Here is a 15,733-nt window from a genome sequence, read left to right as displayed (position 1 = left end):
GATAGGTCAAAGGACACTTGCCTCCACCAACCGACTGCTGCTCAGGGGCTTCTCCTGCGAATTCCTCGGGCTCTTCGACCGGATCGTTCTCTATGCGAGCGCAAACATACATACATCCATCCACATATTTAATACAAAAGAACAGTACACCATACAAGGGAACAAATAAAGCGAATATGCATCAAGTATGACATTTGACATTGCATTTGTTATGGTTAGAAAGAAACGGGAAAAGGGTCTCGCAGGGGGGTTAAAGTTTATGCACTAATGATTAGTTAAATTATGCACTCTAGTTTCAATAGGTTCCTAACAAAAGAATTCTGTTATATGCACTAGTGGGAACCTAATCATTTTAAGTTGATTAACATTGCACGGGATAAACAATTAACTAAATGAATCAACTAGCGCAACGAAATTCTAAATTAAACTTCTCATTTCCATAGCATGAACCATGATTAGTCTACCCAAAATAAGGTAATTATGATCACAGAAAGTAAATAAAATAAAATAAAAAAAATAAAAAAAAAACAGGGGGGCGGTTGAACCGGCCCTAGGCTGGGCGGCCGAGCTGGGGGCCGGGGCGGCCGAGCTGGCCCGGTTGAACCGGCCGGCCAGGCAGGCGCGCGGGGGGGGGGGGGGGGGGTCGGGCTGGCAGGCGGCCGAGTCGGCCAGGCGCGCGGCCGGGGCGCGGGCCGGGGGGCGGCCGGGGTTGGCCAAGGGGCGGGCCGGGGCCGGCTGGGGCTGGCCGGGGGCCAGGGCGGCGCGGCAGCGGCCGGCTGGGGGCGCGGCCAGGGCGGCCAGCGGCCACGGCGCGGCCGGGCGCGGGCTGCCGAGGAGAGAGGAGGGGAGAGGGGAGAGGGAGGGAGGAGGGAGAGAGGGAGGAGGGGGGGCTCACCGGCGGGGGCGGCCGACGGCGGGGAGCGGCGGCCGAGCGCTAGGGCAGGGCGGCGGTTGGGCAGGGGGTAGAGGCGGCGCTAGGGAGAGAGAGAGGGAAAATGAGAGGGAGAGGGAGAGGGTTTGGGGAAAAAAGGGGGGATGGGGGGCGGCTGGGCCTGCCAAGGCCCAAGAGGGGGCGCCAGGGGCGGCTGGGCCGGCCGGGGTCGGCCCACGGCGCGGGAGAGAGAGAAAAAGAGGAGAGAGAAAGAGAGAGAAAAAGAAAGAAAAGATCTTCTCCTCATTTTCGAAATCCGATCTTTCTACATGAATGCATTTGCACTTTCAAAGCAATCAAAAGAAATGCAAGGTTCGGCATGGTGCATCAAACAACATAAAGTATTTTTTTAGAGTTTTTCTTTACACGGGAATTCCAAACCGAATCCCGCTAGCTTTGGAAAAAGTCAAGGTCTAGCGAGGGCAAAAAGAAAAAGAAAAGGTAACGCCCGAATTTGGTGAGTAAAGAAAAGAAAAAATTCAGCTGCAAAATTCGGGGCATTACACCCGAAAAGGATCCTTCCCTGTGAAGGAACCGGGCTCCGAGCCCCCCTACTGATCAGAGGTTCGAAGGCTGGCCCTCCGAAGGGTTCAACAGTCGCCTCAGATCGCGTGGGCCCGACACCCACTACTGGTCAGGGGTTCGAAGGCCAGCCCCCCGAAGGGCTCCATGGCCGCCTCAGGCTACTCGGGCTCCGCGCCCATTACTGATCAGAGGTTCGAAGGCTGGCCCCCGAAGGGTTCACAGTCGCCTCAGACGCCGAGCGAGGGATGACCAGGGGTACGTTCGATACATAACCGAGGCTCGGGCTGCGCTCCCGAGGTACCCTAGGACATTTCCGAGACCAGCGGGAGCGATCTTGTAACGGAATCCCATCGGAGGGAGGCATCGAGCCCTCGGACCCCGTCGCCAGGGGACCGGGTCCGGCAGATCACCCGCAGGTACTTTTGGGCGTGCCTCTGGGCCCCTAGCCGACCCCCAACGAACGGGGCACGGACGTCCACTCGGATTACCCGCTTGCAGCTCACCGGAGACACCATGTTCGGTGCCCATCGAGGGTAACATGGCGCACTCCCCCCTCCTCCTTGCGGAAAGGCGACGTAGGGGCGTATGCAAAAAGTCGAGTATGTCCCTGATCGTCCTCTCGCCCTGTGCGGAGGCTCGGGGGCTGCTCTCGCAAACCCAGCTCCGGCCGAACCGTTGACAGCGTCAACATACCAGCCCGAGAACTTGGGCCCCGACCGTGCACCCGGGCTACGGCCAGTTCGCATGAGGGAACGACCAGACCAGCCGAAGCGTTACGCAAGGCATTAAGACCTCGAAGGAGTGAAACCACTCCTCCGAGGCCTCGGGGGCTACACCCGGCGGGTGCGCTCGCGCGCACCCACCGGAATGAAATGCAACCGAGGAAGGCTGGTCCCCTTGCAAAAAAGTGCGATGAAAGCCTCCAAGCGAGTGCTAACACTCCCTTCGAGGCTCGGGGGCTACTGTCGGGGACCATAATTAGGGGTACCCTCAAGACGCCTAATTCTCAGCTGGTAACCCCCATCAGCATAAAGCTGCAGAGGCCTGATGGGTGCGATTAAGTCAGGGATCAGTCCATACGAGTGACTCGATCACGCTTCACCCGAGCCTAGCCTCGGACTCGGGCAGCCGACCTCGAGGGACTTCCATCTCGCCCGAGGCCCCCCTTTTAACGGCGGACACATCTCCGGCTCGCCCGAGGCCTTGGCTTCGCTAAGAAGCAACCCTGACTAAATCGCCGCACCGACCGACCGAGTTGCAGGGGCATTTAACGCAAAGGTGGCCTGACACCTCTATCCTGACGCGCGCCCCCCGGCAGAGCCGAAGTGACCGCCGTCACTCCGCTGCTCCACTGACCGGTCTGACAGAAGGACAGCGTCGCCTGCGCCACTCCGACTGCAGTGCCACTCGACAGAGTGAGTCTGACAGGCAGTCAGGCCTCGCCAGGGGCGCCATAGGGAACTCCGCTCCGCCCGACCCCAGGGCTCGGACTCGGGCTAAGACCCGGAAGACGGCGAACTCCGCTCCGCCCGACCCTAGGGCTCGGACTCGGGCTCGGACCCGGAAGACGGCGAACTCCGCTCCGCCCGACCCCAGGGCTCGGACTCGGGCTAAGACCCGGAAGACGGCGAACTTCGCTCCGCCCGACCCCAGGGCTCGGACTCGGGCTAAGACCCGGAAGACGGCGAACTCCGCTCCGCCCGACCCCAGGGCTCGGACTCGGGCTCGGCCCCGGAAGACGACGAACTCCGGCTCGCCCGACCCCAGGGCTCGGACTCCGCCCTGGCCTCTGCCGAACGACTTCCGCCTCGCCCGACCCAGGGGCTCGGACTCGGCCTCGGCAACGGAAGACAGATTCGACCCCAGCTTCGGAGGAGCCCCCACGTCGCTCGGCCTCGGGCGCGGGCCCGCCACGTCAACAGGGAGCGCCATCACCACTCTACCCCGAGCCGACTCGGGCCGCAGAGAACAAGACCGGTGTCCCATCTGACCAGCTCCGCCAGATAGGCAATGATGGCGCCTCCCAAGCTCCATGACGGCGGCGGCTCTCAGCTCTCTTACGGAAGCAGGTGGACGTCAGCAAGGACTCGACCGCTCCGACAGCTGTCCTTCCGCCAAGCTCCGTTGCTCCTCCGACAGCCACGACATCACGCCAGCAGGGTGCCAAGATCTCTCTGGCTGCCACATTGGCATGTACTTAGGGCGCTAGCTCTCCCTCCGCTAGACACGTAGCACTCTGCTACACCCCTCATTGTACACCTGGATCCTCTCCTTACGACTATAAAAGGAAGGACCAGGGCCTTCTTAGAGAAGGTTGGCCGTGCGGGACCGAGGACGGGACAGGCGCTCTCTTGGGGCCGCTCGCTTCCCTCACCCGCGTGGACGCTTGTAACCCCCCTACTGCAAGCGCACCCGACCTGGGCGCGGGACGAACACGAAGGCCGCGGGACTTCCACCTCTCTCACGCCCGTCTCCGGCCACCTCGCCTCTCCCCCCTTCGCGCTCGCCCACGCGCTCGACCCATCTGGGCTGGGGCACGCAGCACACTCACTCGTCGGCTTAGGGACCCCCCGGTCTCGAAACGCCGACAGCGACCAACCGTGGGTTGCTGTACTATAGATTTAGCAACCAGTCGTAAGTCGTCATACTATACATTTAGCAACCAACAGAAAGTCACCATTTTTACAGTTGTTATTAATAATAATATACATTTAATTAAGCACCACAAATCACAGATTTTTATAGACAAATCATAAAGACATACACAATTATTCATTATACCACAGTCATAGATCCATCACATAAACACAAAAGCACCACAATTATATATTCACAAAAGCATCACAATTATAATATCATTCACAACTAGATCATTTACAGATAGCTAGCTAGATTGTTCACAAAAGCTCCAGAGATGATCAGTCACAAAAGCACCACAGCGACATCACTCCAGCTTGAAGCAGTTCAAAAGCCCACAACTACATCACTAATGTTTCATATCACTCCAGTTATTGTTCAAAAGCCCACAACTACATCACTCTAGCTGCTCCAGAGCTGATCAGTCACAAAAGCACTAAAGCTACACTAATGCTTGAAGCAGTTCAAAAGCCTTCAGACAACCACTCCAGCTTCTTGTATCCTCCTGTTTTAAGGTACAAGCTTTCTTTGTCCAGGACACCCTAGAAAAAAGTACATCAAATTAGTATATTGTTGCTACATTTGCAAATAAAAATATAGTTTTGATGCCTTATCTACCTCACTAGACAGTGTTGCAGCCTTATGCACCAACTTCAGCTAGTGCAATCAAGGTTAATCATCATTAAGTTGATGGCTCATATAAATCTAAACATAAACAAGATAAGATATAGACTATTAGTTTCTTGTACGACCATGCAACTGACATCATGTAAGCATCAGCTATAGTTTCCACATTGACATCATGTAAGCATCATGTAATATTGTTCATTGTCTTCCTCATCCTCAGCAGCAAACTTGTTCCTCATCACCTTAAGAAACACAATTTCATAGCATAGTACAAGGAATCCAGAAAATTAGGATAAAGCAGCATGAATGAAAATATTGAATACCTTATATTGAATACCATAGTACAAGGAATCAGTCGAGCACAGACATCATAAATGATTGGTCATTCAAACCATGGAATCATAGTGTGTCCCTTCAAGGGTATACCTTTGTATAGAAATTGTTTGGTGTAAATTGAACTGGTTCATTGATTAGGGGAAATGCAAATATATTTTGTTCTACTCTTTATTAGTCGGTCAAAGATGAAATTTTCAATATTTCCAAACTAGAGTGACAAGTATGCTACTGCTGGACACTCGCAAGAACAAATGCTAATAACAGTTTGTTCTTGAAATAATTCTATAGTCAATCACATATATTTCAGAGCTCAAAATAGCAGGTTCAGACAATAAGACCACTCCGGTTCAAAATAACAGTTCTGCAATATGACCATCCTCTTTTTAATAGGACATGCAACTCTATTGTGTTTTCAATTTTTTTAAAAGACTCTAATAAGCAACATCAGACTTATAAATGTTTGGGATGTAATTAAGGATGAAGGTGGAGCAGATCGGAGGGGACTAAAATGTATATACCTCAGAGTAACTTACTTTAGGTCTTGCTCTAAATCCTCAAGTCCTCATATGTAGAGAATTGCGAGTAGGTAGACTATCCATAATCAAACAAAATATCAATCAAACTATGTTCCTGCCACATTTTGCAAATTGATAAAAATTGCAGTTAACAGTATTGTAGAAGTCTTGAGTTGTATTAATGTTTTCTAGAAATACAGATGCATACACTCAAAAAATAATTTGTGTTAAGAGTAATGTAGAAACTGGTTCATTACATATGTGTAGTATCTATCATGTATCTCTAGTGTGGAGGCTTGTAAGACTACAATATGCCTAAACAAAAAGACTGAAGATGCTGATCCAATGGGAGGAAAAATAGTAGCTGGATGTGCTTTCTGACAAAAGTGAACTAACATCAAACATCCTTGTAAAGCAGGAGGAACATATGCTTGTCACTATACGTTTCTTCAATGACCACAAAAGCCAAAAACATATCTATTAGTGTTTTCTAGAAATACTGAGTTACATTACTAACCAATTTCTAGAAAACCTAAGACAAGTATCCGTCAATAATCCCATTGGTCCTCTGTACGTTTCTTCCAAACACTATTAATTTGTTCACAGTATTTTAATGTATGCTGAAATTGATTAATGTAAAAGTTTCGTCCAAAAATTTAACCACAGAAGAATGTTCATGGATTAGTTCCCTTTCATGCTAGGAAGATCTACTAATGGCGGTGGGTTTAAAGATTGGGATATCACTACTGCCCACTCAAAATCGATAACAAGGAAACAGAATCATTTGCACAAATTGTCCCAGGACTGAGCAGGGACTGAGCTCGCCTTTGCTCCATCGTCCTAGGCCGCCGAATCGCATCTCTCCCCACTCAAGCAGCCAAATCCTAGGACGAGAACAAACTTGTGCTCGCCCAAAAATGTATGCACCAACATCCCCACTCCCTCTGCCATTCCTGCCGAACCCTCCCTAGTCACCTCCTTCCAACGCACATTCATTGTCGTTCAAGAAGGTGCGGGGATAGAGAAGAAACTCCAGCAAAAAGGTGTGGGAAGAGATGAACATACCAGTGAACGCATCGGGATAGTCGACCACGGTAGAGGGGCAGAACTCGGTGATCCTAGGCAGCGCTAGTTGCCGCCGGTGACTCCGGGGAGGAGATTGCGGCGTCTGGAACCCTAGATCCAGATGAGGTGCTGGCCATGCCATCACTAGGGTTGAGAGCAGGCAACGATGGAGGAGATGGAGCCGAGTGGGCGTTGAGAAGAGGAGCAGGCATGCGTCGGCAGTAGCAGTAGGGAGCCACCATGCACCAGGAGTAGTAGGGAGCTGCCGCGCGCCGCCAGTTGGGACTTGGGAGGAAACATGGGAGGGGATAGAGACATTGTTGCTTGATGAAGACAGCTGGGCCAACCCTAAACATATGGGCCCAATTTTTTTTAGCAACCAACTGTGGGATGTCTACATGTCTCTATAGCGACCAAACGTAGATCATTAAATTTCTAGATTTTTAGCGACCGACAGACTGTGGCTACAAACACATTTAGCGACCAATCATCGGTCCACAACTTTTAGCGACTAATAGTTGGTACCTAACAAGGGTCGCTAAAACTCAACCGTCGTGTTGTGAATGAATGGTATGCTCTTCCCGAGAGCAAGAGTTCGTTAGAGCAAATAACCACTTGCTAGAACAAAACATACAAATACAAGCTAATACGATTTTATGCAAAATTATTTTTCCATACCGCACCCCATGAATTTAAGATAGACTTATATCTGAACTTTAGAAGGTAATGGAATGTCAATTTCCAAGCTAAATAGGTTACTTTATTCGGGTTTTCAAGGTAGTGTTCCTAGTTATGCTAGTGTTCTCATTTTTACACTTAATCATATTTTTTCTCAGTTTTATCATTATAGTGATATAGAGCAGAAGGATAAAATTGAGAAAAAAAAAATATGACTAAAGGTAAAAATAAGAAAGATGGCAAAATTAAAGGTACGAAATTTCAATTCCTCTAAAAATAAATGGATCGAAACGTCCGGTGATGTGAAATGTACATTCAGCAAGTTCAACTGATTAGAGGCAACATTAACTCCTCTATAGTCAGTAACTCCCCAATCACCATGCATGATGACGGGATGCCATCACACAACATCATCTCTGCATCTGCATTTGCATGCATGCTCTTTACAGCGACCTAACTTTACATTACATGGCGACCCGGGTACCTGTCACTGTCAGTACCAGACGCTCAGCGCTTCCGGGCGTCGGCCAGGAGGCGCGCGACGCCCTTGGTCCACACCTCATGCTCGCGCTGGCTGCCGCACTCGAACTCGATTACCCGCTGCTCCGCGGTGCGCAGGCCGAAGTAGCGCCGGTGCTCGCCGCTGTCCAGCAGGTGCCGCCCGGGCCACGCTGCCACGTCCCGGCACACGTCCACCACCACGCCTGAACGCAAATGCAGTCAGCCAGCCGGCCGCGTCAGCGTTCACCGCCACGCCTAGTCGCCTGCAATAGTTTGTATGAACGTTCGCACACGGCACACTACTTACTCTTCTTCTTCTTCGTGATGGTGCCACCGACGTGCCGACTCTTCATCTTCAGCATCACCTGCGGAAACCGGCAGGCAAGGGCATGGGCACAGTTCAGTTCGGCGATGCTGAAACAACGATCGAGTTATTACAACTGATGCGAACACGAGATTCGACTTACCAGCCCCGCGCGGTTGATGTACACAGAGACGACCTTCCAATGCAACGACCCTGCACAGACACGACCACCAGCATCCTCCTCCTCATCAGAAACATTTGCGCGATGCGGCTAAGGTCCGTTCGCCAATGGAAACCACCGCGCGCGCGAAGCGCTGCTGGTAGTGGTTTGGTTGGTTTACCTTTGCGGGTGCGCTTGAGCAGCTCGGTGCCGCGCGCGAGCAGCTCCTGCGTGCAGATGCCTAGGAAGTTGTTCTCCTCGCCCAGCACCAGCTCGTCGCTCAAGCAGCTGCTGCTGCTGTTGCTGCTCTCCACCTCCCTGAGGAGCCGCTGCCGCTGCTGCTGGCCATCGTGCTTGTAGCCGCCGCCGTGCAGGTGATGCCCGCCGCCTCCGGTCATCGCGCCCTTCTCCACAGGGGTCACCGCCGCGACGTTCCACGCCTCCTTCAGCGCCCTGGCCCTGAGCGTCGCCGCGCCACGTAGCGCTGCAGCGGCAGAAGACCAAACAGAAACGTCACTCTGATGCTCGATCCCACCGCTGTGCGGCAGGCTCGGTTTGTTGTGGTGTCGAACCTGTGGCGGCGGCGGCCGTGACGGTGGCGACGTCGCTAGGGGTCCTGACGCTGACGGCCGACGCCACGGCGGCCGCCAGCTGCTCGCGCTCGGCGCCCAGGGCCTCCGCGGCCTCCACGCACTGCGCGGCCACCAGCGTCGCGGCCGACGCCACCGCCATGTCCGTGCGCGCACCCTTGCCCGCCGCCACTGCGGCGATGGCCGCGGCCACGGCCGCCACGGAGACGGCGGCGTGCACCTGCGCGTTGTGCGCCCGCGCCTCCTCCTTCCTCCTCTCCCTGCGGTCCTTGAGCCACCGCCCCACCGTCTTGCTCCCGCCGCGGGCGTACGGCTGCGGCTTCGGCGTGCTCAGACTCACCGCTCTGCAGAACTGCATCCACCCCACAACAGCGACAATCCGTTCAGTTAGCATTTAGTTACTGTTCAGCGCATCAAAGATTGGATTTTTTTCCCTTCTTTTTGCGCGTTGGCAAATGCTCCTGCTCATCCTACTACACTGTGAACGAAACTATGGTCTGAAGTCTGACTCGCTCGCACACCTAAACTGAAGTACCGTGCCATTCTGCAAAATTTGCCCTACAATTAGGCAAACGAACTGAATCGTTAATGTCTAAGCAGCACATACAACTTCAATGGTAGAATCAGATATTGACAGGATTCATCATCTAAACAGACGGGTTTTAGAAGCTATTCGCTTAGCTTTAATCCGAAACTGCTTCTAAACAGACGGGCTTTAGAATCTATTCGCTTGGCTTTAATCCAAAACTGCTTCTACCGTTTCTACAATGTTCTGCCTTTATATCTCTACTATAATTAAAGCTCCAGTTTCAAGAGACGTCCTGCGTCATTTTTTTACAAAAAAGTCTCTATATTTCTTCAAATCAACTCAACGTAAAATGTTAAAAAGCAATGCAGAAGATAAGGTTTGAACCCACACCTTGATAGAAAAAGAGTGAGAAACACTTGGCGAAGCTGTGTAACCAGTAGAACATCATGATCAAATGTTTATAATATTGTATAAATTATAAATATGTATATATGATTTTTTGTAAAATAAAAAAATAAATAATTGTGTCGGGCCAAGCCAGCACTACGGGCTGAGGCTACGGCCCAAGCACCGCACGACGCTCGTGTCGGGCTGGCCAAGGCACTATTAAATGGATCGTGCCACGGGTCAGCTCGCTAGACACGGCACATTTGATCATCTATACTTCCGCACGATAATAATGGTCCTCGCCTCAGTTGTCACCACCTCGTTTGCCATTCTATTTTTTTCTCTCTCCCCTCATGCCTCCACCTCTGCGTCACCCCATTCTTGTCAGAGGGCTTAGGAGCATGTGCCTCCTCCCCGTATTTGTCCGACACCAGCCCCGACACCGACTCGCGCAGTGGCTATTGCACGTCTACGAGTACTTTTCACATCATGCGTGCACCATCGTTTTCGCCGTCGTCGGACGTCTCGTTCGTCTTCCCGACCTTCGCCCTGTTCTTCCTCCCCAACCTGCTGCCCCCGCCTATGGTCACAGCTGCGAGCCGACCGTCGCTTGTCAACGCGGGTACGACGCGAGTCGGTCATGCTCCTAGCCTTTCTCCATGCGGGCAGTCGAGGAGGACATGGTGGCGCCTGCCACGCTTAGGTTATCTTAGCGATGAGGAGTCCAGGTCTGAGATGTTGGACAACCAAGGACCACAGTGTGGCAGCAGTTGGCATACGCTACGAAGTTGGTAGTGGTGTTGTGTCGCTTCAATGGGTCCAGGGCTGAGAAGACACTCGCATTCTCTCGCCCTTGTCGGATTGACGCCTGGTGCGGGTGTCTCTCGGTCTGGAGCTGCTCCGACTGGGCTTCTTTCTCCGCTTGCGTGCTCTCTCCCTATATATCTAGCGGTATACTACCTATGTCGCCTCCAAATGCTCAGGTCTTCGTCGTGTCCTTCTCCGGCAATGAACAGGTATGTTCGCCTCTTCCCTTTCTCTCCTGCTCTACGAAACTTTGAAGTGGGGGAGGCGAGGGATAGGGTCTCTGATTTGCTGCCTACGATACTCGTGCGTTCATAAAAAATATTATGGGAAGAGCGAAGACAATAATAAAAAATCTTAAGATTCTTTTGGTAGATAATTTACGTGAGTATTATTGTGAGCCGCCGCAACGCACGGATAACCAACTAGTCTTTATAAAATAGAGAGCTGCTGCAGGAGCAGTCTAAACAGCTAGACTTAATCCGAACCAAACAGCTTGTTAATAAGTGACACCGGCTAGCACGCTCGGGCAAGCAGCAGCAGCAGTAAAATGATTCTCGCAAGCAAAGCGTGGGCCAGAGACTTTACCCCTGACCGCTGCAAATGATTGTGTCTCCATGGCGCTAATCTAGGCTTGTTAGGGGCGCACTGATGGAATCCCGAGGCATGCCCAAATGCCCAATGCGCCAGCATGGCCATGGCGTGTCCGTCGAACGCAAGGCAGCGCATGCGACAGTGACCTGACAACTCCGTCCGTGCGATCAGGATTCGAGCGACACATGGCGCAATCATGAGGGGGGAGGGGGACAAGTTAAGCAGAACGGGCGTCAGCGTTGAGGGCGCAGGACAGGGGCACGGTGCAAAAGGCTGCATGATTAGGTTAAGACTGTGAAAGCTGGGGCAGCGACACTTGATTAGGGGGGTGAGAAAAGGGAGATGGCTCATCTGATGACAGGCGCCAAAAGGGAGGAGGCAAGAGCTGCATGCATAGGCCCGTGTCTGCTGCAAGCCTCTTGCTTTTTTGTTCACCCTAAACTGCAAGCCTCTTGCTTTTTTGTTCACCCAGTGGCCAGTACCAGGCAGGGAGATTGAGGGCTGATGCTGCTGGCTGCTGCTACAGTGGTTGCTTGCGGGAGCAGGACTGCAGTAGACGGACCGGGACCAGAGCAACAGCACAGGGCTGCAGCTCTAGCAGCCTTGCCGCTGCAGGTACACGGACCACATCCACTACAGTATTGCATATACACGGACCACACGACACGGCGGCCTGGCTAGCTCTCTCCAGTTTGCAACGGGCGCAGCGAGCAGCAGAGCAGAGTGAGGCAGAGGACCACCACACCAGTACATGCACGCCGCCACACAGACTAGTATGCTGCTGCTGCTACTACTTACTACTACGCTGACCGACCGTATCCATTTGACCATGTTCCTGCTTCCTAGTGTGAGTGAGGATACTATAATATGCTGATGATCCTTGCTAAGTTTACTAAGATCTTGTTCGTTTCTATCGGATTGCACCCGAAATCGTTCTAGCTAATCAAAATTTATATAAATTAGAGAAGCAATCCGGTTACGAATCGTTCCGATCCACCAATCCGGCACAAACGAACAAGACCTAAGGGAGTCTATGTTGTGCTGATGATCCTTGTTGTGTTTACTAACAGAGTGAGTTTGATAAGAGCATCTTCAACAATAGCTCAAACTGAAAATATAGAGTGCTCTAGTACAAAAAGAAATTACTCCACAATGACTTATTTGATAAAACTTGATTAAAAAATTATAGGGCACTTTTTTAAGTGCATTAAATATACTTCACCATAGTGCGCTGCCCTATAGTTTAGATTTGAAGCTTTATCGTTGGAGAGTAGAATATTTTGTTGATTTTCTCAATCTATAAAATATATATTTATTTTAATATTATAGGACATTTATATAGTTGACGTGGCTGGATATGCTCTCTGAGTTTGCTAAGGGAGTCTATGCCATGCTAATGATCCTTCCTGAGTTTACTAACCCTGTCTTCGACTCAAGGACAAGGTTCTTGCACAAATGCACAGCCCAAGTAGCAAACAAACGAGTACTGCTACTACTATGTTTACTAAGGCAGGCAGGCAGGCTGACAGAGCATCAAACAGAGGGAGCAGCGGCCAGATGAGCAGCTCTTACGGACAGCGTGGTTGAGAAAGCCAGGAAGCAGCAGTCAGACAGACAGGTACAGGCATGCAGACTGATGTGCAGCATCGATCTCAGAAAAATTACTAAAACAAAAGAAAAGATGCAGGCATGCACCATATCTTCTAAGCCCAGCTGACCAGGCTAGAGCAGAGATTGGAGTACCAAATAAAAAGCGCACGGCAGTTAATTAATTAATTAATTAATTAATTAATTAATAATAAAATAAGCAGAATTTGTTCTGATTAAACTGAAAGAAACACGTCCATCCAGGTTCTAAACGTCCGAGAATGTTAGAAGAGGGAGACCTTGGTGTCGTCGATCTCCGGCGAGACGGGCGGGCTGTCGGAGAGCGACCCGCCGCAGTTGAGAGGCCCGCTGCTGTGGGAGAGCCGGCCGGAGGTCAGCGGCGCCACCTCCTGTGTCCAGCCAAGCCAAGCCAAGCAAGGAAATCAAATCAGTGAGCCTCAAACTCAGTGCCGCGGCCGTTGCTGGAACCAAAAAAAAAACAAAGATCGAGCGCGCGGCGCGCCACTGGAGGAGTAGGAGTGTAGGACATGAGTATCACACTTCACACGTTTGTCGGTTTTGTTTTTTTTTGGTGCAGGAGGAGAAAGGGAAAAACGGCGAGTTTTTTTTTTTTGTCTGGTTCTTGTTGTCCTCACCTGACTCTGACTCCTCTAGGAGTAGAGGCAGAGTCAGAGGCATCTGATGGTGGCATAGATTAGATTAGGTTAAACAGAGGCGGCGACGGCGGCGGCATAGCAATCGGCATGAAGAACAGACGGAGAAGACGGGAAATCGGCAGGAAAAAAATCTAAGGAGAAGCCTGGCTGACTCGGATTTGTTTTCTGTTTGTAAGAAAGACCGGATTTTTTTCTCCGTTTTTTATTATTATGAGAATGGATGAGGAAAAAAGTGGCGAAGGAGGCACACGCACGTACCACCGACGTCGGCGCCATGATCCGGTCCAAGACGAGCTGCGAGGTGGCGGCGGACGCGAAGGAGAAGGAGGACCCGGAGGCGGCGTCGAGCTCCCCGGCGACGTCCTCGGCGATGGCGGCCCCGGAGGCCAGCGCGGGCGCGAGCGCACGGGAGACGTCGTCGGCCGCGGACGACGACACGCTCCAGGAGCGGGACAGGAACTCCAGCGGGTCCCGCGGCGGCTCCGGCGGGCGGAGCGGGAGGTCCCCGTCGCCGCCGCCGCCCGGCCTCCTGGCCCTGGCGGCGCCCGCGTCGGTCATGGTGGGAGCCTGGACGGTTGCTTGCTCCGCGTGCGCGCGGTCGTGTCGCGCGTGGGGCTTACAGCGCGCGGGGGCTGTGGTGGCGAGTGGCGAGTGGCGAGGGGGAGCGGAGGTTGCTTTTGGGAAGCGGGGGGTGCGTTTTATAGTGAGAGTGTGAGACCGTGAGTGTGGTCTGTTGAGACTTGAGTGAGACCGCGAGTGGCGACTAGGCCAGCTTTACTTGTCCTTGTCTTGGCTTATTACACTTGAGTTGGGTGATGTCAGATGAACGAACGGGCGGATGATCCAAAAGTCCGGGTCGTTGATCAGCTTAGCGTCTCTCTGTTTTTAGGAAGTTTGTTGGGCTATTAATTAAAATAAAGGTGCTGGGAACGAAGGGAAGTCATTGTTGGTTGGGCTTTGTATTAGGATCAATGATCATTCTCTTATCCATGCTGATACAAGAATGGATGGTCGCGCTGGAGTATATGCATTACCCGTGTACAGGTGAAGGTAATATTAATTTAGATAATATATTAGGTATATATTTGTGCGTTGCAATAGATTGCAATAGAGGACGCATAGGTCATTGTTTAATGATGCTATCAAATATCAACTCAATAATCATAACAATTGTCAAAGTCTACCATTTCGAACAACCAAAATTTGGTTCAATGCCACTATTAAAATTCGACTCCTTTCCTACATCGCTCCAGACGATCCAACTCTAGGTTGGATGGTCCGTGATGGTGCAGGGTCGCCTTCCTCCTCACAGGAACTTAGATCTCGTCTACCGAAGAGAGAACTTTAGGTGCTCTAGGTCGATAGGTCACCCGAGACGTCCCTAAACGATGTAGAGTCGTCTAAGAATTAAAAAAATCAAGTCAAGGAAGAGATCTTGAGTGAAATGGCAAGATACTAGGATCATCTTGGGGTCGGCAGGCCACCCACGACGGATTTAGACGATGTAGAGTCAAATATGGGTGGAGGTGGATATGCGGAAAGCTACAACTAGAACACGCTACACCTACTCCTAGGGCATGTTTGTTAATGAAAGGTAGATAAAGTAAATTGGTTCGATTGAAATGTGTTTGGTAGTTCTCAATCGGTCGTACCCCTTTATATTTATAGTGGAGGAGGTCTAGACCTATTCTTAGGCTAGATCCAACAGATTCTCATGGATAGGTTAGGATAACCACACATGTGATAAGTACTCTCGCCCGTGCTAATCTGGTCGCGGGTGCACGGACCGTTCGAGCCATAGGGCACCAACCATCCGTGCCAGGTGCCAGATATGGTGCTCAACAATATATTATTGGTCAAAGTAAAAATAGTTTGACTTAGGACAAACTCAAAACGACTAAATTATGTGGATTGAGTTGCTATGAATTAACTTCTTCGACGCACTGGCCCACCACAACGACTGTCTCCTATCCTTGACTCATCACCTTGAATTGCTGACGACTGAAGTAAACCTTGAGTGGCCAAGTATTTGTTGCTCATGTATATTGAAGTAAACCTTGAATGATTGTGTGTTTGTTCTTGTTGTATGTTGAAGTAAATCTTGAATAATGGATGAATTAAACCTTTAATGTTTGAAGTAATAAACTGAATATTTGTTCGCGTTGTACTTTGAACTAAACCTTGAACGACCCAAGAATCTTGAATGTATGAATATTTGTTCATGTTGTACTCTGAAGTAAAACTCGAATACTCAACTAAACCTTGAATGGTTGAATATTTAGTTTT

General features: G+C 51.0%; 1 protein-coding gene across 1 annotated transcript; it reads right to left on the bottom strand.

The window, feature by feature from the left end:
• Window positions 1–7,559: 7,559 nt before the first annotated feature.
• On the bottom strand, window positions 7,560–14,114 carry LOC103639593 (VAN3-binding protein). The gene is made up of 7 exons (XM_008662325.4): window positions 13,706–14,114; window positions 13,070–13,180; window positions 8,852–9,221; window positions 8,461–8,763; window positions 8,283–8,332; window positions 8,123–8,180; window positions 7,560–8,018 (listed from the first exon to the last, which is right to left on the bottom strand). The coding sequence occupies exons 1-7, from the start codon at window positions 14,003–14,005 to the stop codon at window positions 7,822–7,824; spliced, it is 1,389 nt and encodes a 462-aa protein (XP_008660547.1). The 5' UTR covers window positions 14,006–14,114; the 3' UTR covers window positions 7,560–7,821.
• Between the last annotated feature and the right edge of the window lie 1,619 nt (window positions 14,115–15,733).

Source organism: Zea mays, chromosome 1 (assembly GCF_902167145.1).
Source record: "Zea mays cultivar B73 chromosome 1, Zm-B73-REFERENCE-NAM-5.0, whole genome shotgun sequence".
NCBI classification, from domain to species: domain Eukaryota; kingdom Viridiplantae; phylum Streptophyta; class Magnoliopsida; order Poales; family Poaceae; genus Zea; species Zea mays.
The sequence above is the reverse complement of the archived record's forward strand: the minus strand, read 5'-3'. Positions and strand labels throughout refer to the sequence as shown.

What these genes read in the sequence shown, in the direction of transcription:
- LOC103639593 (XM_008662325.4), bottom strand. Translation starts at nt 14,005, where the DNA reads ATGACCGACGCGGGCGCCGCCAGGGCCAGGAGGCCGGGCGGCGGCGGC. An exon ending in ACATCAACCGCGCGGGGCTG is followed by an intron (nt 8,181 to 8,282) that starts GTAAGTCGAATC and finishes CGGTTTCCGCAG; the next exon opens with GTGATGCTGAAGATGAAGAG. An exon ending in CATCACGAAGAAGAAGAAGA is followed by an intron (nt 8,019 to 8,122) that starts GTAAGTAGTGTG and finishes ATTTGCGTTCAG; the next exon opens with GCGTGGTGGTGGACGTGTGC.